This window comes from Battus philenor, unplaced genomic scaffold, assembly GCF_028537555.1.
Source record: "Battus philenor isolate CCGP_79_NKW_IND1 unplaced genomic scaffold, ilBatPhil1.0.hap1 SCAF_7, whole genome shotgun sequence".
In the NCBI taxonomy this organism is placed as follows: Eukaryota; Metazoa; Arthropoda; class Insecta; order Lepidoptera; family Papilionidae; genus Battus; species Battus philenor.
The window spans coordinates 3,134,567-3,157,692 of NW_027181737.1; the positions used below are offsets into that span (position 1 = coordinate 3,134,567).

At 32.8% G+C, this 23,126-nt stretch overlaps 2 protein-coding genes across 2 annotated transcripts in view; both read right to left on the reverse strand.

The window, feature by feature from the left end:
- Positions 1-1,511, reverse strand: part of NT1 (Neurotrophin 1) — a 30,196-nt gene extending 28,685 nt beyond the window's left edge. The window contains exon 1 of the mRNA XM_068774542.1: positions 1,023-1,511. Coding sequence (XP_068630643.1) covers positions 1,023-1,511 — 489 coding nt within the window. The remainder of the gene's footprint in view (positions 1-1,022) is intronic.
- Positions 1,512-5,939: 4,428 nt separating this feature from the next.
- Positions 5,940-23,126, reverse strand: part of LOC137930811 (uncharacterized) — a 152,998-nt gene continuing 135,811 nt past the window's right edge. The window contains exons 2-8 of the mRNA XM_068774124.1: positions 13,706-13,859; positions 11,063-13,430; positions 10,490-10,676; positions 9,408-9,580; positions 8,499-8,724; positions 7,578-7,905; positions 5,940-7,190 (exon numbers count right to left, since the gene is read on the reverse strand). Coding sequence (XP_068630225.1) covers positions 6,779-7,190; positions 7,578-7,905; positions 8,499-8,724; positions 9,408-9,580; positions 10,490-10,676; positions 11,063-13,430; positions 13,706-13,859 — 3,848 coding nt within the window. The 3' untranslated portion in view covers positions 5,940-6,778. The remainder of the gene's footprint in view (positions 7,191-7,577; positions 7,906-8,498; positions 8,725-9,407; positions 9,581-10,489; positions 10,677-11,062; positions 13,431-13,705; positions 13,860-23,126) is intronic.

Sequence of the window (23,126 nt, forward strand, 5' to 3'; positions counted from 1 at the left end):
TCTCCTAACTGCCCTCGCTTGAACGTAGCTGGTGTCTTAAGTATTAGTATAATGACTAATGATAGCTAATCGCCTTAATATTCCAAACCGTTATTCAAAATTTGATACCAATTGCGAGCCGCAAATAAATCCGTGTTTGAAAGGTATGCAAAAGGATATTATTTACAAAAACACAAAATACCTATTGAAATTAAATAGTACACTATTTTAAAAGAAGTTTTGAAACACATATACATAATACAGAACGATATCATTTTTTTTTTAATATAATGAGACAAAAATGAAAAGCGTACTCGGTTGTATATATAGCGCGCCAAAAACAATCCTTCAAAGAGTCGTAACTGAATCTCGAGCTATTTCCCCGTCCCTCTGTTCTATATCTTACAATTCTGACTTCTACTTGGGATTACAAATATTTTTACCAAGTTACAAACCTTTAAGTCTTATAATTTCAGAGATATTATGATGAGTTAATTCATTCAACTAAATCAAAAGAGTCTTGTGTTCTGAAATTAATTTAATCTACCTAACTTATCACAGAACATTTCTAAAGGCATTATTTAGAGGCTAAAAACAAACATCAATTGAGACGGAATACTCCGAAACGCTCGACACATAAATAATATTCTGCAGTATAAAACCAACGTCAACATAAAAATACCATCGTAATACATAACCACTACTTGCAGGCTATAACCTGAATTATAATTCTAATCGTAAAGATTTATCGATGGCTTCAAACATAGGTTTATAATTAACTTTATATTGAAGTTAACATAGTAACTAAAACTTTCTACGTAGACAAAGAGTTGATATAGACCCTTTGAAAATGATAGTTATGTGTCCTAACCAATATAAATTCACAGAAGGGTAACGAATTCGAAATTTAAAAAATCTGAAAAATACCTATCAACAAGTGAACAAATTGAACAAGTTAAGATCAACAACGTTAAGTAACATGAACTGTTTTCAATTGAAAACAATTTGTGGAGGGTATTGAAAAAGAAATTAGCAGAACTAACCTGTGAAAGATTGAGTGGTGATCGTCCTGGCGGAGTGCTAACTTGACTTGCCACCAGCGAAGCCAGTGCAACCCTCTGGCTACCTGTCATTGCTCTAACGATTGGCAACACTTGTGCAAACTTCCCCACGTGATCTTTCCTCTCCAACGCCCGGAGCACAGCATCCCTGATTAATACTTCTTTATTCCTTAAATTGTGATGATTATACGTTTGATATAAACTCTTTCTGGTTGTTGCTTCATAAACATTCTGAACATCAATATTAGCCAGATCTTCTTCTAATGAATCCAAATTATACTGAGGTCTATGCGAATTAATCACACCATTCGGCTTTATGATTCTAACCGGTGGTGCGGCGAATGTGTGATAACTCCTGGACTCCTGTGCTATCATTACTTCATGCGGGTCTGAAAACTCGAAATCTTCATCTTGAACTCTAACAGCTGATGCCGCCGCTAATATTAAAACTATTCTTGATATATATGCCATTTTTTACGTTATATATTCTAATTTAACTTGTACATTATTAAATAATAATATTATTTAATAACACCACTTATAATTCACATATCATTTTAAAGTAAAATTAATAACAGTGAATTGAAAACTTAATTGCACGCGTTGAAGTCTTTTGTATTGAGATGCGCGCGCGCCGGTTTATGTCTCAACGCCGAATGAACATATGTACGCTGTTTATACGCATACACTCTCCCGTATCTGCAGGTGTCAGATTATGCCGGAACTCGCAACTTTCACTCGCGTAGGGTCAAAAATGTCCAGCCCCATTGATAGGCATTTTTGGTAGTCATCATAATGTCAATCCTATAACAATTACACAACAAATTTTAACAAAGCAAGTGTCTGACAATGAATCAGTTGGGTGCACACAAAAATGTACCTTCTCTCACTAAAAATAAAAATCTATAACGTATGACTTTTTTCACACAATTAAGTCCCTTTTAACGCTGAATATTGTAAAGTCACTGTTAATAAACGTTTTTATATCTCATACATAACTTATTAAAAAAAAATAGAAATGAATTTCCATTGTCGTTCAATGTACCACACTTCATTGTAATGTTATGTGTTTATCGGTTTCTTTACAAAGAACTAAGTTGCATAATGACGTTTGTATACCTCACAAGTCATCTTATGCAGGCGAAATAGGAAATGTCTAGTAAAGATAATATCTAATAAAGACGGTGTAAAGGAATCTTAAAAAAGATCTTTATGAAAATTTTTAAGACCTTAAAATAATAGTCATTTAAAGGATCCTTTTGTAAATATTTTATTTTTAAGAAATTTCTGTACAGTCGTTACTAATTTAGCTTTTCTTTTGTTTTCGATCAGCCGATAGACGCCCATTAAAAGGTATAAGCCTCTCCGAATGATCTATAAACGAATGAAAACTATGTCGTTAGTTCACCAAAGAGGACCTACCCTCGCCTCGTCTATGATCAATGTCATTGAATGAATTGAATGGAAATAAATGTCATTTAGAATTTGATTAATATAAACAAGTCTCCGAAATTCAGCATTTTTTTAGGTCTTCGCGTTTCAGTCTCCCGATATGTTTTTCACTTCAATAGCTATTTAGTGAAAATTCTGCATAATAAAATAGTTTTCAGTCATAGCTTTAACATTGATTTATTCAGCATTAGTGCAATAAAATTAAAAAAGAAACTATTTATACACTGGTCAAACTTATCACTATTGTAAAAATTTTGTATCATAATATTAAACCGAAAATCATTATTTTAGGTCATATTAATATATGTCAGAGAGGAAGGTAATAAATATCGTTATATTTATTTTCTGAATTTAGCCTTGAACCTACCGAAAACGTAAAAATAAAATAAAACGCCAATTACGAAAACTCGAACGATAAAACAACTATTTTTTTTTCTTTAATCTCAATGAAGAATCTAGTACGGAAAGCATTAATGGAAATCGGATAAAAATTTAAAATTCAATAATTTAATATCAACATTAACAACAACTTAGAACACTTAACATACATGTAAAATTAAGTTTCATTTAAAACGCCTGTCAAAGTAACAGTGCAAAAAGTTCTCATTCAGAAAATTTATATTGAACAATGAAGGTGATTTCCACACGCTCACTCACAGTACAGTGGCGTAGTTAGGCGTGGGCGAAGTGGACCACGGCCCACAATCACGTCAAAAGAGAGCCTAGCAAATCCGTAAGGTTTTATAATAGACGGCTAATATATATTTTTTATTTATATAATTAATTTCATCAATTTTATCTTCGAGAACGCAGTAAATTTAGAAGTGTGTTTGTTTGAGGCCTAGTTTGTAACGGCCCTAATCCGCTAATAACTAGTTTAATAGCCCAAACCGAGGTTTCAAAAAGAGAAGAATAAGCATCTTCAGTACCCTGTGTCCTCAAAATGATCTAACTGAGACTTCGATGTCCTACAATAGCTCAAAATAAGGACCCGATTACCCATAGTTCGCTTACGTCGAATCCTTCAGTACTATGGCCACATTATACTAAGGAGCTAAGAAAATCAAGAAAAGCTAATAGTTTTCGGCAATGTAAAAGGTAAAGGGCCTAGAGGACGGTCACCTATTCGCTGGACTGATGTAGTTACAGAAACATCCAAGACCACTGTGCTCGGCACTGAAAAGTCTGGGAGGAATACTGATAGCAGAAATCAACATTACTCACAGGCCACGATCCTCATTTTTTTGTGGTCCTCGCTATTGGGGACCTCTCGTACCCCCTATCTTGTATGGGACAGGGACAATTTTACATTATTTAATTTTTCACGAACATTTTTATTTATTCACTCTTCTTTCTTGCATCATATGATCTATCGTTCGTTTCGTTTCTGTCTTTCCACAATTCTTGTGTCATTCCCTTTCGCTCTGTAACGCCTTTCATTCGTCCCTCGTTACTATTTTACATTTTCTTTATTTTATATTTTTATTTTATTTCTTTATAAGCTTATTACATTATTTTTATTGATATTTTTTTGAATTTAGACGATCCTCATTTATTAGGTAACGACTGAGAAGAAGAACACTTTTCAACAGTCCACAACTGTACGTTTTTTTTTCACTATCATGTGGAGACAAGTTGCGACGAAACATTTTTAGGAGGACAGATTTAAAACACATGGCATCCCAGATGCGTCATCGCCCACATAAGACCACGCTACAACTCTGGTCGTAAACTACCAAGTTATTCTGAAGATGCTATAGCCGTCAATTCGGGGAAAAATTACCATTGTATATAATACAGCTTTTATTATTGAATCGAAGGATAAAACTTAAGAAGGTACACGGAGCCTTAGCTCCAAATAAAATATATATTCCAGCTTAGATGAAACCTGTCGATAAATAATGGTTTCTCTTACTTTTGTCTGCATTTATTACCGTTTTGTCTTTTGCCCTTGTATGTTGTTGTCCGTTGGAAAAAAGGAACCCATCTCCTTTTTTCAATTTAAATTTATTGATACATATAGATATAGATGCTAGTATAGTAAAAATAGAAGTGAACTTACGAATGAAAAAGATTAGCGTAATATAGAATATTTAAATCAATAACAATTCTCTTTATCGCTAATAGCGATTGCTAGCTGTGTTTGGCACTAATCGGTGTAACATATATCCTGAAGATGCCCCGTGGAGGGGTGAAACGCGTGTTGCGTGATTTAACGGTGGCAGTTGTGTAATTCGCATTGTTTGCCGCATACGCATTTATCAGCGGGCAGGCGGGCGGTGCACTTTGTTGCACGACTACCACTGCATGTGCGGAAGTGGCTAAATATTGGTCCTTTTCTTACTTAGGATGGCAAGGTAACGCCTGATTCCATTAAATAAATTAAAATCATTTATGTTGTCAACGTTTGAATATTGTAGCTAAAAAGTAAACATCCTTTTAATACTCAATGACTTTAGTAAGCAACTAGTGTGATCTATACCAAAACACATTTATATTCATAAACGCACAACCACGAGTACTCGTCCGCACACACATACAAACAATATACATACATTCATTCTGTAATATATTCGCCTCTGTGTGGATAAACAGGTATTTAATAATTGTATATTGAAATGTTTCAAATTATTCCTCATTTTCTTTATTTACATCTTGTATTATTCTATATAACACTAAATATGACATCGTTACGAACAAGTCGTATTAATAACTAGCGATGGAACGTTAATTGACTAATTATAGATATTAGTAGCAACTATAAGAAACAACATATTCAACAATATACGCACATAAAAGTTTTCTTTTTTAAATACATAATTTTTATCAGAGAGATCAAATTAAACGCATCTTTTTACTAATATTGTACAGTAACGACAACAGATAGCCGTGTTTCTACGCTCATAGTAAGCCTTTGGATGAATAACTTACAGCATAAACAACATACAGGGAGTTTCCGTAAAGCGTGGATTTTTTAAAAAGATTTTATATGTGAAAAAAAATATTAATAAATAGTTTCGATGTTTTTATTTTTGTGTCACCTTTATTTTCATTATTATACCTATAAAAAGTGGTGCATATATATAAATATATATGAGTATTCTTGTACGTATGTATGTATGTTTGTAAATATAAATATATTTGTATGTACGTACACCCTAAACTGCCCTCTCCTTCATGTCTCTCATCTCCATCAGTTGTCTGGTAGAGATCGCCTCAAGCAATAAGACCGCCTCTTGTACCATATGAATTGTTTCTATTTTTTCCTCTATTTATTGTGTATGGTGTACAAAACAGTGTTAATAAATAATATAAATACCCATCACTACTTTTACTTGCGCGCACACTATAATAATTCCAAGTCATGTATGTTTATTACCACAATTATGGGAATGTGAAATGTATTATGGTGAAATAAAATAAAACAAAAGGATATGTTCACAAATTTCTTATATTTATAGTATAATAAATCATTCAATCTTAACCAATAAATCAGATTTTGTAGTTATCCAATAAGTATCGTAAAATTTTAGAGACTAGAAATTAATGTTGAACTGAGATTTTAGAAGTTATACAAGTTGATACATAGCGCATTCGTAAAATATCGTTCAATATACTCTTACGATATCAAGATATCCCAGTCATTGCTTTAGCACCATAGCAATCCAACAGTTACTATATATATGATTTCAATCAACAATATCGTTTCAACATACATGATATTTCATTAACAAAAATAAAACTCTATATACGTAATCTTTACTATTAGTTAGTGATTTAATAACATTTTGTTTATAACTTGATTGAAAAGAAAATTAAAAATAAACTGCAAAATAGCGCTAAACCTGTACAAAAGTATGTTAATACACTTTTACAAAATCATATACCTATCACTTGTTACATTTCGTGTCACAAGTACGCAACATTTACACTTACTATGTACAATAACTCTCCTAAATACATTGAACATCCCGTGACACTTATTGTAAATGAATACTGTTATAAATTAACAATTATTTACAATATATCGATAGAAGTCTTAGGTTATTAAAATTTCAATCGACTCAAATTGAAACTTAAAGCAAATTGTCATGATCCCACTCTTAAGCCAAATTGATATAAGAAAGTTCTTTATATCACTTATCGAACAGAAGATTCCTCATTCTAAACACAAACATTCTTTGAAATTTGAGATGAAGTACTAGAACTTAAATCCCAAAGCTAAGCCCCTTTTAGAGATATGTACAAAACCTTATTGATGTAAACTCATTTACGTTACCCCTTTTTCATATGTCGCATTCAAATTCTGATACTCTTTTATTACGACCGTCAGGGTTAGTTTGAAAGTGATTCTCTCTTGTACCAACTCGAGGGAAACCGTTGAAACTGTTTCTACTGACCAATGGATTCTCTCTTTCTCTCTCCCTGTGGAAACTGGACGTCGATAGTTTTCCATCTTTGCGTTCAGTGAAATTCGGATCGTTGAAATTTTGATCGGTGAAATTTCTTTCCGGGAAATTCTTGTCGGGGAATTTCCTGTCGTTGAATTCTCCCTCGGTGAAATTTCGATCGTTGAACGTAACGTCTCGGATGCCGAAACCGCCCATTCTCGGGGTGCCAATGCCGAATTTGTTTCTTAGCTCCTCATCGCGGAGATTAAACGCTCTGTTGTCAAACTTGGAAGGTCCGTTTGCCAGTCTGAAATGTACATTTCACATATTTACTTTAGATAAATTTGATAAATATGTTTTAAAAATTATGACAGTGTTTTCTAACGATCAGTTGACTAGTTAGTTTTGATTCTAACTTTAGTTGAGTCTTTAACATCAATTTTACATTTATCCGCGAAATATTTCAAAAGTTACGTATAACTAAAATTGATCAATAAAGCATATTATTAAATTTATTATTTATTGTATATAATTAAGACTATTCGAAACATAAAACCTATGTTTCAATGTTTCGTTTATGTTAACATAAATTTCAAAGTTAAGTATTTCATTCCATATACCTTACATACTTTTGAATTTGATAATATGACTACCAGTAATACAATTTCTATATTTATTTAAAATCAACACTTACTCTCTAAAACTTCGCCTTTCTCTGTCATACTCCGCTGAAAGACCATCCTCGTCATTGATAATTGCTGAGGGATCACTGTAAACCGATGACTCTTGGTAGAAAGAATCCAGGTCTACGTAATTTCCTTCAGAAGGCTCATTATCCAGCAGTTCCGCCAGTTGGGCCTTGAGCGATGCAAAAGTTGGTCTCTGGGAGGGGTCAGCATGCCAACAGGAGTGCATGGCTCGGTACAACTGCGGCTTGCAATGCGGTGGTCGTTCCAAACGATAGCCCTCAGTAACAGCAGCTAGAACTTCACGTCCCGACATGGCTGCGTAGGGCGTTGACCCTGGAATTGTGAAAAAAAAAGAGATATTTAATAAAATTGTAAATTTAATTTTTGCAATTCAGGCTTATTTTGTATTTGGGTCACACCATGAAATATGTCATATCTCACTCCTGAAATAGACTGAAATCCTTAAAATATTCACATTCATTTTTAACAGTTTGTTTACTTACTGCTAGATTTTACCTTATCATATAAAAAATAACATAATAACATTTAAGTTGCATTTAAAACAAAATAAAAACTTTTATTCTATCAGAGATACTAGAGTGTGTAAAAAAAATTGATAATTTTTATATTAATAAGAGATATAAAGGAGATATTTAACAAAGAATTTCAGTAAAACCCACAGGACCATGGATCACTCAGTATAATTATACCAAATGTGATGGCAATACAGAGTGGGTATGAGGAAGTGGTATATAGATTAAAAGACTTACTTTTTACTTAAAAACTGTAACATGCAAAAACTAAACCAGAACAATGTAAATAATAAAGTTAAATGTAAAACAAAGGCACGAACGCTAATGTCTATGGAATATCGATTCAATCATAATAAAAAATATATGAAAGTAAAACCTTCGTCATTGACTTACCTAAAGTGACGATCTCCCAAAGAAGTATACCGAAGGCCCAGACGTCTGTTTGATGATTATATACATTGTATAGAAGTGCCTCGGGCGCCATCCAGCGTACAGGCAGCGCTCCCCTAGCAGCCCTTGCTCCTCCGCCCGCGCACCGAGACATGCCGAAGTCTGCAATCTTACATAGCTTGTTGTGATCCACAAGCACGTTACGAGCGGCAAGGTCGCGATGGACAATCTGAAAGGTACAACATTAATATAAATTTGTGTCAATACATACAGAAATATGACTTTTATTGATACTATTAATACCAAAGAAATTTAATTTGGCAACTAAACAATAGTTGTAGATTTTAATAACGACACCATTGTCAACACAGCTACACATAACGTTATCAAACCAATACCTAATAAAAATATTATGCTATAGCATTTATTCACTTATTTTGAGGTTTTCTGTTATGTTTTTTAAATATGTTAAGGTTAAATAAGAAAGGACCAATATCTAGCCACCTCCACACATGCAGTGGTTGTCGTGCATGAAAGTGCACCGCCCGCCAGCCTAAACACCGAGTGACATTATTTACCGAGCACTAATCTGTGTAACAACTCCTGAAGATGCCCCGTGGAGGGGTGAAACACGTGTTGAGTGAATTTACGGTGGCGGTTGTGTAGTTGGCATTGTCTGTCGCATGTGCATTTACGAGCGGGCTGGCGGGCGGTGCACTTTCATGCACGACAACCACTGCATGTGCGGAGGTGGCTAGATATTGGTCCTTTCTTATTTAGGATGGACTTCCGCAATGTAACGCCTGAATCCATTAAATATGTTATTAAGGTTGTTGATGTAAAATAAATAATAATAATTTCCGATGATATTAGAGATTTTTTTTTTTAATTAGAACATAAATGTCTACAAACCCCTTTGGATGCGATGTAGTCCATTCCCCGGGCGACGCAGTACGCAAAAACAGTAAGATCGCGCGACGCAAGGGTCCCGCTGCCACCAAATCGGTCAGGACGAGAACGCCGGGCGCGGAGATAAGTAAGTAACTTGCCACACATCACGTATTCCATTATTAAGAGATAAGGCTCTGAAACAATTGCTTTTGATTGAATTTATGCATCTTATAGTTTTCTTATATAATTATACCTGAGCAATGCAGTTTTAACACATTTTTACAACATAAGGAAGTATGAAAAAGTCATTGGCGAGGTTTTTTTTAATGTAAGTATTAAATAGTTTTGAATTAATACAATCATATTTCAGAATTATGTATTAGTTTTTTATGCTGTATGGTAATATTTCAAATGTGGAATGCAAATAGCCACTTCATTATTTTCATTGATACATACTTTTCCTTCTTTTAGATTACGAATAAATTCAGTTAAACGTTACAGAAATATTCCAAAAGTTCTCGGTATAGCACATCTTTATGATCTTATACTGTTAGGAATCGTTTTATTATTACCTAAATATTTAGCGTCAATTTATAACACGCTACGTATATATACGTATCACTTCGGTAATAAAAACGATGGAAAATCAAGGTTAATAATTCAAAAATTCTATTTATATAATATTGGATTGTCAAAATGTTAACTTAATAAAGATTTCATGCCTTGATGTGCCTTTTTAGAAACACAAACTTCTTTTGATATAAAAACAGTGGCAATTGGTAATGTTTCAATTCAATAGATGACTAGTGGAGGCAATGTTATTCTTACTGAAGCACTGAAAAAATTTGTTAATTAAATTTGGAAATTTATAACATCTCGAATTTAATAAAGAAGTTAAACGTCAATTTATTGAATCCTCATCACAATCACCATCATCATCATTTCAGCGGTAGAACATATATTGCTGAACGAAGGCTTTCCCAGAGATTCTCAATGGGACCGGTCGAAAGCGGCTTACATCCTGCAAATTCCAGCGACCTTTACAAGGTAATATATATTCCTTGTGGGTACATATTGAGTCTTATTATTTACAAGCAACTAACCTTGTTCTGTACAACAAGCGAGCAGTGTGACCACATTTGGATGTGTTCCAATTTTCTGCATAATGTATATTTCGTGAAGTAGTTCCTGCTTTTCCTTCTGTGACGCGGATTCCTTGATTGTCTTTACAGCTACCAAGCGCGTTAATCCATCGTGGCCGTTCAGATCATCGGCTTCAGCTTTCCAAACCTTCGAAACATTTAATTGTTTTAGTATAAGACAAAAAAAAAATACATTTCGAACTTATTGCATAATTTGAAAAGAGAACCTAATGTTTTAAGTATTATCAATTGTGTATGTTCCAATAATATGTTGAAATGTTATTTTTTAGGGTTACACTCAAAAGATATAACGTATAATTAAAAAAACACGTTCAAATGAAATCTTTACTTATATTTTGCCAATAACGCATGCACATTTATCAGCGGGCTGGTGGGCGGTGCACTTTGTTGCACGACTACCACTGCATGTGCGGAAGTGACTAAATATTGGTTACGTAAAATACATACGTTGTCTCTAGAATCCTCTATCCCATCTTTATAAAAAAATTCAGAAAAATGAAATGTTCAACTCACCTGTCCAAAATTACCTTCGCCTAACAAAGTTTGCAAGCGAAGTTTATTTCTCGGAAATTCCCACTTCTGATCAGGTTTACTTGGAGCAGGAAGAGGGGCGCGTGCAACCGGTGTTATAGGTGATTCTTTCTTAATTTCGCCATCATCGAAGTATCCTTCATACTCCGTGTCGATTTCCTTCGTCTTTTTATTTAAAAAGTTTCTCAGGAAGAAAGCTATTACGGCTGCCACAGGAAGAAATCCAAGACCGGCTAAAATATACGATGCCGTGTAAGCTTTCTCGGCTTCTATTACAACTTCTTCGTTTCGAGTCTCGTTATCGCTTTCATTATTCATAGTTATAATTGGTTTAGTATAATTGGTTTTAGATGTAGTAACGTTATTCGGTGTGGCGATTGATGGTACAGCATTTACCTCAGGTAATACAATAGTCTTCACAGGTATGGGTTTAATAATCTTCTCAACATCAAGCGCGGCGGATGTAATTGGAGGTAAAGTTGTTGTGATAGGTATGGCTGTAACTTTTTCAGTTATCACAGTAGATGGAGTCGCTGTAGTCGTTGTTGTAGTAGGTCTTCGTCTCCTTAAAATATTTTTTGGTTTTACAGTACTAACATTACTCGAATTGTAATTAATATTTGGAGGATTTAAATTAATTTCTGGCAAAATTGGTGGAATCTCCTCTTTGTAATCTGTAAAATTAGTAGCTGTTACAAATGGATTTGGTTTTAAAGTTACTGCTTGAAGAGATCCATTCAAAGAACTCTCTGTTGTAGTGGTTCTTATTCTAATTCTACGTTTGATAGGTCTATTTGTTGTAGATGAAATAATAGAAGTATCATTATCGTTCGTTAAGATAATTGTAAAATTACTATTTTCAACCGTGTCGGCAATATTCGTTTCATTTTTAGCTTCAATTGACCCATCCGTTTTATTTTGCCCCTTCATTGATGATGTTATAGAAACTGATGTAACAACGGCTGTGTAGACGGACGTAGATGATTTCTCTGTTGTAATATTTGCTACAGTCGTGGTCTCAGTGCTTGTAGAAGTTACTTTTGGTGGACGCCGTCTTAGATTAAAATAGTTTCTTGTATAGTTCCTAGGAGTTGGAACGGTAGAAGTTTTTGTTAAAAGGGCATCTGTTGTTGCACTCACATTACCACTTACAACATCTTTGATAGAACTATTACTGTTGATATTTGTTTTATTATCTGTATCTATAGAGATAGGAGTAACGTTTACCAAAACCGTTTCAGTGATATTTAATTCTGCAATATTTGCCGATTTGGGTGTCGTTTGCGTAGTACTGGAGTATTTTCTGTAAGCATTAACTAAACCAACTGGCCTTGCTGGAGCCGGACCTTTCACGGTATTTCTTATTTTGTTTTTCTCTATGACATTTTTAACTACTGATACATCCATATCTTCATTAATTTCATCTTCACCGGCATTAGTAGTTTTATACTTTTCTGTAGCAGAGTATCTTGAATTAAATTTACGTTTTTCTGAAGGTGCAAGTATAAAATTAACTGATTTAGTTGATGCTGATAACGATGGCGAGTTTGTTAGGTTATCGCTAATTATTGGACCACCCAATTTTTGCCCGAAATATATAAACGGTGCCATGTCCTCGTCAGGAAGATCCGATTCAAATTGACGAAAATGATTAAAAATCTCTGGTGACATAAATAAAGTTTGATTAATGCTCTCTTTTCCTTTTTCATTGCTGCTATTTACATTGTTTTGAATATCTGTACTATTTGCAATACTATTTGTTTCTGGTTTTTCATCTTTAATTTTTTGAAGTGATTTTCGTGTCACATTATTCTTTTCTGCCTCTGTGACTAAAGTTGTCGATTCTGTTATGGGAATAGTAGTCTCCTTATCTTTGATATCATTTGATGTGTTTACTTCAGTGATACCTATTGGACTCTGTGTAACATTCTCTGTATCGGAATAGTTAAGTAAATATAGTCCATGATTTGATTCATCAACTTGGAATTCTTCGTCTGGATCTAAATCGATTTCTTTTTCTGAACCTTCTAACTTATCAGGTGGGACGTAAACTATACTACTTTGTGTTGTAGAAATGGAAATTAGAACCGTTTTATTAAATAAGTTGAATAAGTCTTTTCTTCTATTATTTATAAAACCGGCCCTGTTTTTGTTGTCTTGATATATTCTCGGAATGAATAAATGTCTAATCTCGTGTGGTTTTACATCTTGACGTATTTCCCTAGCGCCGTCAGTAGCTACTAATCTCAACGACGGAGAAATGTCATTGCTTGAGTTGTCGAACGTAATCCTCTTTACGATCGAACTGTTTGCCTCGCGAATCTCCAGTTGAGCAAAAGTTGTGTTGCCTCTGAAAATCAAAAATAAATATATGTATCCAATTATCTCATATCCTCGTAAATAATATCATTACAATTATATTCAAAGAAAATAATTAGACATACTTTTGTATAAAATCTTATATGCTTTGATATTCATAAAAACTTTTAACTACTACTATATATATATATATATATATATATATATAAATATATATACATATATATTCTTTCTTTATTTAATTTATAACAGTGATTGTCTATATTTCATTAATAACAATTTATTAAAATTTCAAAGTATACTTACTTATGAGGTTTGTTAGCTATCGAAGCTAAAGTATTAATATGGGTTGTCAACCTTCCACTGAGCAACTGTCTCCGTCTCGCCGCAAGCAATGACAATAATTGCGAGTGTCTCGTTGTATTCGCACTACTTTGCGTTGTTGCTTTTCTTAAACTCCCTGAAACAATTACAGAACATTAATAATTATTCAAAGTTAGGATACATATCTTTGAAAATGAAAATTTGATTTTTGCATATGAATTTCAGGAACTATCTGTTCAGAAGCTTAACATGTTATTATTTTTTCTTCATCTATAAAACAGTGTTAGGTTAGGTTATAATCATCATAGCTATTCATCTGTAGTCCTCGCACTCTCAATCTTCATAACAAGACCTTGAAGACGGATTTGAGCTATTCCGCCGCATGTATATACAGGCCCACGCGTTAAGCGAATTAGCGAGTAAACTAATTCTTCTTATGTCTTTATGATGACCGGGTGCTGCAGTTTTACTAAAATGTTGTGGTTCTCAGTTATCCACTGGAACGACGGTAGTAAGCGATTTTTTATCGATCGCACAGTTTTAAAAAAAAAGGCGGAAACTATAATGAACTCCCAATTGTATTATCATTGGTTTTAAAGTGGAGACCATATTCCCCCATAGATATCTTTGGGGGAGGTCTATGCTTTATAGACACCTATGGGATGACACGACGAGTGCGGTGTAATTGTAGATGAATTAAATTTAGATCTTCCTATTCTTCTTTTTTTTTAACCAATGCCAAAGGTCGGTCATCTAGTTTCTATGAAATTGAGCATATCTGTAATTTTTCTCTTGATGTATATAATTGATCATTAAAATTGATTTTAAGTTTAGGATACAATTATTTTATCAATAATACGTCCACCCAGATGGAGACGATCGTATTAAGGGCATCGAATGATGCTGAATGTGGGCGTTTTGAATCTATTTTATCAAAAATTTATAGTCTGTATGTAGTAATGGAAATTCAATGGCCAAATATATGGTAATGATGTATTGTTACTTACAAAATGAATACTATAGTTTTATTATTTAATCGTATTATGGGTTCAGTGTTATTTATTCAAGATATTAGCTTATTGCAGTGATGCTTATTCAATGACCGTGCGTTACTATTAAACCGTGGTACCAAAGTCCAGTCGATTACTGACAGATTGCATGACAATGGAAATAATTGTATATAATCAAGATACGGCCGGCCATCCTTCATCCTTCACCCACAAACAGCGCTACCGAGCAGACAATAGATTTGTGGCACGATATCATTTCTATGGCGGTGGCCAGCCTTGACACGCCGTCTTGTGAAAGTTAGATGCGTTCATATTTTTTTTGTATTTCTTTAAGTACGTTTCATTCGACTAATTTCTCTTTCATTACATACAACTTATACGAGATAATTGGCTATAAGCGTAAAAGTTTTAAAGGAGTAAATATACAGCTTATTTGCTAACAATTAATGTATGGTATATCCTTTCCAAAATCTATGTTTTCAGAAAATAAACTACGTAGTGTACAAAATACGTTCTCAAAATTCAGCTTAAACATATTAAAATCGATCTTTGTTATCGCAAGGGACATGTAGATTTTGTATTGCCAGAAATTATTGACCTATTTCTTAGTGATAATTTTAAAAAAAAGTGATTGAAATTAGGAATAAAGGTTTAAACCTTTATGCGAACTAATGATCTAGACATATATTCAAGGTGCCGATATCCAACTGGTTAAAATGAATATCGCTAAGTAAAATCTACTTAGCCTTTAAAAAGTAGTTTAATTTTTCTTTTAACTCTCCTTGGCCGAAATACTATTTATGTAAAAAATATAGATTTGTACTAAACTCTTAAAACCCGGCTACAACAACAGAGATCGAAATCATAAAGTATTTATAGTAAATGGATAAATGTTACTTTATTTACTATGTGCAGGAGAAGATAGAGATAATATGAAAAAGCAATAACATATTATAAATAAAGAAAATTAATGTACGCCAGGACAGCGTGGACCTACAATGTGGACAGACAACAATGTTAATGTCGTTGGAAGACTGTCCGCTTTCAACTAGTTTTATAAGAATTCTATGGAGGAGGCTTTTTTTCTACAATGAACTACCTCTGATATTATGATGATGGTATCAATAGAGCTAATCTGCAAAAACACTCTTTGCTATACTTTTGAATTAAGAATCGGGCTAAGAATTTGACACTACGAATTCTATCACGGTAACTTTGTTTTGTATTTTTATAAGCCGAGAAATAAGTGAGTATCTTATGTCATCTTCATAAAAATAAAGATGAAAAGATTGCGTATATAATATTTCATATAAATTTACCCAACCGAATACACGTTTTAAAACAAATGAACCAAGCTAATTGCGTGTATTTCTTGCAAATTTTCTCATCTCTCATTACAAGATATTCTTATCTATATTTCAGTCGTAAAACGATCACTGATGACATATTTGCTGTAGCAAAGTCATATTTTGATGCGCAACCCACTTAAAGGAATTCACAGCATTTATAAAAATGCTCACACAGTAAACTTAATAGATCAAATAACTTTTGACACCATTATAACCAAAAAATATGTAACTTAATAATATTATTAAGTATAGACTTCTCAGATGCGTATATATATATATATATACTGATAGACATCTTACTTGCATATATTTATATATACGCCAAAGTATGTACTAGTCAAAGTAAATCTGTGTTTTAGAATAAGTTAAAGTTAAGTTTAGATTAACGATTAAGTAAAGATTTATTTTAATCGATAACCTAATACGATTAACGATGTTACAATCATGATTGTATTCATAGGGATAAATGGCACCAGATTTAGGTAAGTAATCTTAGGTAAATGACATTTAAATCTTAGGTAGCGGGAAGTGAATGGATGCAACAAGATCGGTCATCGACGAGATCATTGTGCTGTAGTGGACGACTATCGGCTGATATGATTATAATAAATCTTACATAAAAAGTTTTGCCATAATTCTAGGCTTCAAAATAATTCAAGTAATATTAAATTAAGTTTTAAATATTAAATTAAGTAAATACTGTAATACTGAATCCGAAATGTAATTATAAAAAGTTTTTACAATAATTTAATAGAAAAGGAACTGGATTCTACTTCTTTCGACAACATTATCAAGATCATCTGTCCACCTTGTGCGTGAACGTCCCTCGCTGTGCCTACTAGTATGTGGTTTCTAGTCCAGAATCTTTAGGCTACAGAAGCAATATTTTTTCCTGCCTTTAGTTATAACTTTAGAGGAGGTAAAGTTCCCACATAAGTCTCCCACAAAGATCACCACGATGATCAGTCTTTCACTGCCTTCATCCAGCCAACCTTCACTATGTCATCAGTCAACCAAATTTCTGAGTAATTAAAAGATATCAAAAGTGGTTTAATAAAAAAAATTATAAAATAACATGAATTTTATGACATGTAATAACAAAATTGATTTGTCCTAAATCTAACCTAAACTGAGCGTTTGTTGTCTACACCGTTCTAATACATTCGGAGATTGGAGTAATAGTCGAGTTCATTGACCCATTAGTCCCACGCTCACTTTGAACGCACGTAAATTCCTCTCTTCATTGAATTATTCGTAAACATCGTGTTATTAAAGGTTGTATAACAATTACCAACAAAATTGCTTTCGATCTAATTTTGGCAATGTTCTCTACATTCCCGGGTGCATTACGTGTATAGCTTCTCATGATCATGATTTTAGCCATAAGACGTCTACTGCTGAAAATAGGACCCCACCATAGATTTCTAAGAGGACCAGAAGGCCAGTAGCTAACGTTTTCTGACGACGTTAATAAAGTCATCTGTCCACCTTGTAAGTAGACGTCTTGCACTGCGCTTGGCGGTCGTGGTCTCCACACCAAAATCTCAAGGCTTTAGAGGTCATTTGTTCAGTGGCTTGCCTATTGCCACTTTAACTTACAAACTAGCTGTATAGCTTCTATAAAACAGTGATCCAATGCACACGGTCTCAACACAAACACAAACAACTCAACTGTTACATAATTGCGTCTTAATATGTCAAATATCAATTTTCCATTTTTCATTGTCTAAAATTATTTATTAAAAAAGCTTGCCTTGACGCGTAAACTCTGTTTGCTCCGTCATTTTACAGTTTAAAAAATACTTGCAAGAAAATCTGCTTATTCATCTCAAACACACATTAAACCTTAACGGTTTTGCACGTTAATCTGACCATGTCGTGGTCACTTTTAGAGTTTTACAGGACAAACCTATCTTCGATTACAAATAAAAAGGAAATATATACATCATATCTAATTATTACTAATTATATGAAATGAACTAACGTAACTAATTATATGAAAACTGAAAGATTTATTTTGTTACCCGAAAGGACAACTAAAGGATTATGTAAGAATGGGTTTTAACCAAGCGTGTACACCTAACCTTTCACATTAGATCAGAGTTTATGTTATATAATTCACACTAAATATATGCCTGCGGGATGCTAACCCTTAAATTACCACAGATTATGAAAAACTTACTTAATTACTCTAATTTATATAAAACACACGTCAAAAACTAAAAATAAATATTAAAAAGAAATTAAATAACGATCATAGACACGTCGCCATTTTGAATTTTATCTCGAATGAATTGACATACGATTCAAAATGGCGACGTGTTAAAAGAGAAACAATTTGAAATTGTAATTAATTTAATTGCAAAAACATTTACACAATCCGTACGCTTCGTCTGGTGTCGCATTCAAACAATGCACAGTTTCAGTAATGCCGTAATTGTGTCGCAGTTTTTGCTGAACAGCGGAATACTTTGACGGTAACACTGTGTAATACTGTGGGAATGTTGACTTGTACGTAAACACTATGATCGCTGGCTGCTATAAAATAATTCCACGAAGGATAATTTGTACTCCGTTCTGTTTATAACTTTCTTTATTTATTTTTTTTAAATATTTTAAAAGCACTTATTTTTTTAGTACAATTGTTCGTAGTTATAAAGCTTGTTATAATTGTGGTGCTATTTTACTTACATCTTTATCCTAATATTTATATTTGTATAGTAAAAAATTGATAGAAGAACAAATAAATAAATAATAAAAAGATTTTTTATATATTTTCTTAAAATATGTCGTTCTAGATTAAGTCAAGAAAATAAAGTTGAATAATAGCTAACAAATCGAATTTATTAAAAATGTATCAGTTCTTTTACATGTAAAAATTATTTCTAAATTAGGGATTATATAAGCATAATTGTTCTAAAAAATACTTCAAAACTAGATTATAAGCATAGAAAGTTTATCTAATGTTAAATGCTAAACATATAACTGTTACGTGTAGATTAAAAATAAATGTCACATGAACGAACTGAATTATTGATCAAAGCAGCATTTTATTCAAAAGGCTCCGTTTCGTAATGATGGCGTTTCCCATGGCCACCGGTAATTTCGAGACAATTTACAAAGTAAACAAATATGTAATTACCTCCATTAGAAGCAAAATAATATAATTCTAAGTCATTAAATATAAGGTTCCCATCAAAATATTATTACATCTAATATGACAGTGGTTTCTTTTTTCAATCAAAAAACCATTGAATAAATGTCGTCCAAAAATATCTATGGGGGGATATATCATAATCATTGCCATGCTTGGCAAGCGGGTTGGCGACCGCAGTGTGGTAATGTATGTAGTATGGTACGCAGAGGATAACACTGTATCCCCATAAACAAGCCAGAGAACAGATCGCAGCCTGCTCGAAATCTCACAAAAAGTATTGAGGTTTTAAAAGGGTTATTTTGCTTGCAGTCAATTTATGGTAGACTATGGAATAAATAATATTGATAACATAGTTAGAAAAAATGTTTTCAAAATACGTCCTACTGTATATTAAAATAAATTATTGTTTTGCGAGAAGTTATTGGTCTGTAACCTTGAGTTGAGAGTGACCATTTTACATCGGGAAAAGGGAAAGCTTTGTAAAAGCCTTAAAACTGTGTAACGGCCATAAAAATTTTTGCTGACAAATGAGCTATACATTCAACCTTGTAAAGCTTTTACATCTATAAGGAATCCCCTAGTAAACAACTGTGAATAGAGCCTGATATTGATGATGAAAAATGTATATTTGTACTTCAACATGGCTTTCATTTTCGAAATTCCGAAAGTGAAGCGTAGATTACAGTGCACTTTGGAACAATGAAGGAGGGCGTTTTACAATAGAACACATAATACCTAACGGTTGTTTAATACACGTGGATTATGAAGGGAAAGGCCCCTCATAATCCACGTGTATTCTGTTTTTAAAAATATTTTTTTCTTTTCCATTTTTAAGGGGTTACCAACCAGAGTGCATACGCTTGAATCTTCTATCGTAATTAATAATACATTGTTTTTAAAATTACTTCCAATTTTTGTACGTAATTCATGATAATAATTTTCAGATAGTGATTTTTTTTTCTTTTTTTAGCCCAACAGGATCCATACGCTTGAATATGTCTACGTAATCAATAAAACACATTTTTTTTAAATGATTCACTTTCCGTGTGTAATAAATAGTAATGATTTTTAAAAAAAGTTTTTTCTATTTTTATTTTTACGGGTATTCAAATAGATGGCATACGCTTCAATCTTTCTTCGTAAAAAATAGACATTTTAAAAGCGAATTCCACTTTCAGTATGTAATTTATAATAATTATTTTTAAAAAGAGAAAAATTGTTATTATTTTTATTTTCAAAAGGTATCCAAACTGAAAACATATACTTCAAGCATATGTATTCAGTTTCTATAATTGTAATTAAAGGTAAATTGTTTAAAAAATAACTATCGCTTCTAGTGAACAAATTATAATATAATAATAATTAAACTTCATTTTGACGATTAAATTTAAATTTAAAATTCATTCCATGCTATAATCACACCTGTTCTTAATTCATCCATCGAGTGTACTAATAGCTGCATACAATAGAATAAATTTTACGGCAATCATAGATTCATAAACAATATTATTATAAAAAATGTCATAATAATGGATATCCAACGAAAGAAACCTTGACACGACGCTAATATTAAAAGTCGTGGTGATCTTTCAAACAATTATTATCTATAGGAATATATAAATGATTCCCTATTTTCTTTGGTAATGCTTGAGAACGACTTCACCAATTTTACTGAAGTTTCTTACAAGTTTCCTTCTTATTTTTCTTTTTAGTTAGGCACTTGTTAGAATGGTCGTGGTCATGCATCGGTTGGTTCTAGTACTTTTGCTGCTCTTGACGTAAAGCTCGGTATTTGGCGGAATGAGAATATTCATTTATTGACTATTTATTGGCAGATCTGTCCACCTAGCTGGAGAGTGTCCACGAGCTCACTTGACTTCCACTATGCCCTACATCATCAAAGTTTCGCTTAAGTCCTCATTAAAGGTGACATGTCCAAAGAACTTGATGATACGTATTGAGTTCTTTAAGGATCGAAAAGCTGGTTCGGTACTTTATAAAAGGTTCTTATGGAAAACAAATCAAAAATTGCAAAGATTCTTAAGAAATTTCAGGAAATGTAATGACGATTAAAACTGAAATTTTTAGATAAAGTAATTAAAAAGAGCAAATTATATTATCACTTAAAATCCTACTTAATTTAATGGAATATACGGAATCTCGGCTGAGCGCAAGCCAGTATGCCATATTATTGATGTTGTTTCCGTTTGTATAATTATATATTGGTATCTGAGTCATTCGCTGATGATATTTGTAATCTTTGAATATTTCCCACTTCTTATGTTAATTAAATTAAAAATTAACATTAAATTAAATTGTTTTTATTTCAGCAAGCTTCTCATATTTGTGATACAATTATAATTCATATTATTATCTAAATTATTATCAGAATTATAATTATAATTAGAATAAAAACATGTGTTGTTAAAACTAAATAAAAAATAATGCTACATCATTGAATAAATAAATAACATAAACAGTTAATGTTTAGAGTGAAACGCATCTAATGTTTACTTGGCTGAATTTCTTCCTGTATTTTTATAACATATACTCGTACATAACAATGTGGTTTTTGGATGACGTTATGGTTACAGGAAAGTCGATGGGAAAAGTTATTACAATGATTGAAGACCAAAGAAGACTCAATCCCGATCCAATCCCCAAAGGCTCTCCCTGGTACCCTATAGCTTTGCTATGATACAAGAGAAATAAGGATAGGCGCCTTTTACGCATTGCTGACTCGAATCCGTTGTATCTGCAAATATCACTTGGGCAGCAGTGAAAGTCCAATTCCAAAAAAAGCAATCAAGTTTCGTTACAAATGAGCATTAAGATTAACATGGATAAAACAAAAATTTTGTCAATTTCAAAGTCAAATTTTTGTCAAATATCCAAGTCGTGCAACTTCAACTTTGAGATAGGTCAATAACCGAATCGAACACGACCGAGTTGAATTTTGGAAACTACAAAACGTTTTATAGTCCAATAGTATTAAGTGAATGAAGATAGTCTCTCACCCGGAGCCTGATTAACAAGCTCACAGTCAACGAGTGGAGAGGGATATGCTGGGATTTCTTTATGACTTCGAATCAGGAATAAAGAGATCAGAGATCAATAGGCCACATAGCGAAAGGAATAGCTGGACATTGGTGCCAGCTTAATGCCAATTCTTACAATCCTACTACAGCTTCTTCGGGTACTTTTGATCAAATAGTACTTTGAACAATATTGTTTTTAAAATAAATTCTAAAATTGCTTAAAATTGTTAGTATTAATAGAGAAGTTATAGTATATTCATCTATTGTTTTACAGTGAGTACGAGAGCATTCCCTTCTCATAGCCCTCTGTGATGAGTCAGGAATGAATGGTAGGTTTGTAATAGTACGAAGCGCTAGAAAATCACGCAACTCTGCACTTTCAATACTCGCTGCGGGCAGTGTCTCGACTGGACCGTTACGTAAGAGAGGGGAATAGACCCAATAGATATTTTTATCGATAAACACACACACACATCAATATATATATAAATATATGTAAGGAACTAATATCTAGCTACTTCAGCTATGCAGCAGTAGTCGTGTAGCGGAAGTAGCTATATATTAGTCCAAAGTAACACCTAAATGCATTATATATATAGTTATATAGTTATATACTATAGTTTCCATGTTATATTTTTTTACCGAACTAATTTTCATTGAAAGTTGTAAATTAAAATTTTTAAACTTTCCCAACACCTCACCGCTGAATTTCGAGAAAATCATCGAAGACATTTTTTATTGTTTAATGTGTCTATTGTGAAAATATCTATTGTCTTTAGAAAGAAAAAAGAATTTTATATTTTTAACTAAGTAAAAAATGTTTTTTGTTAAGCTTACCAAAATTGATTT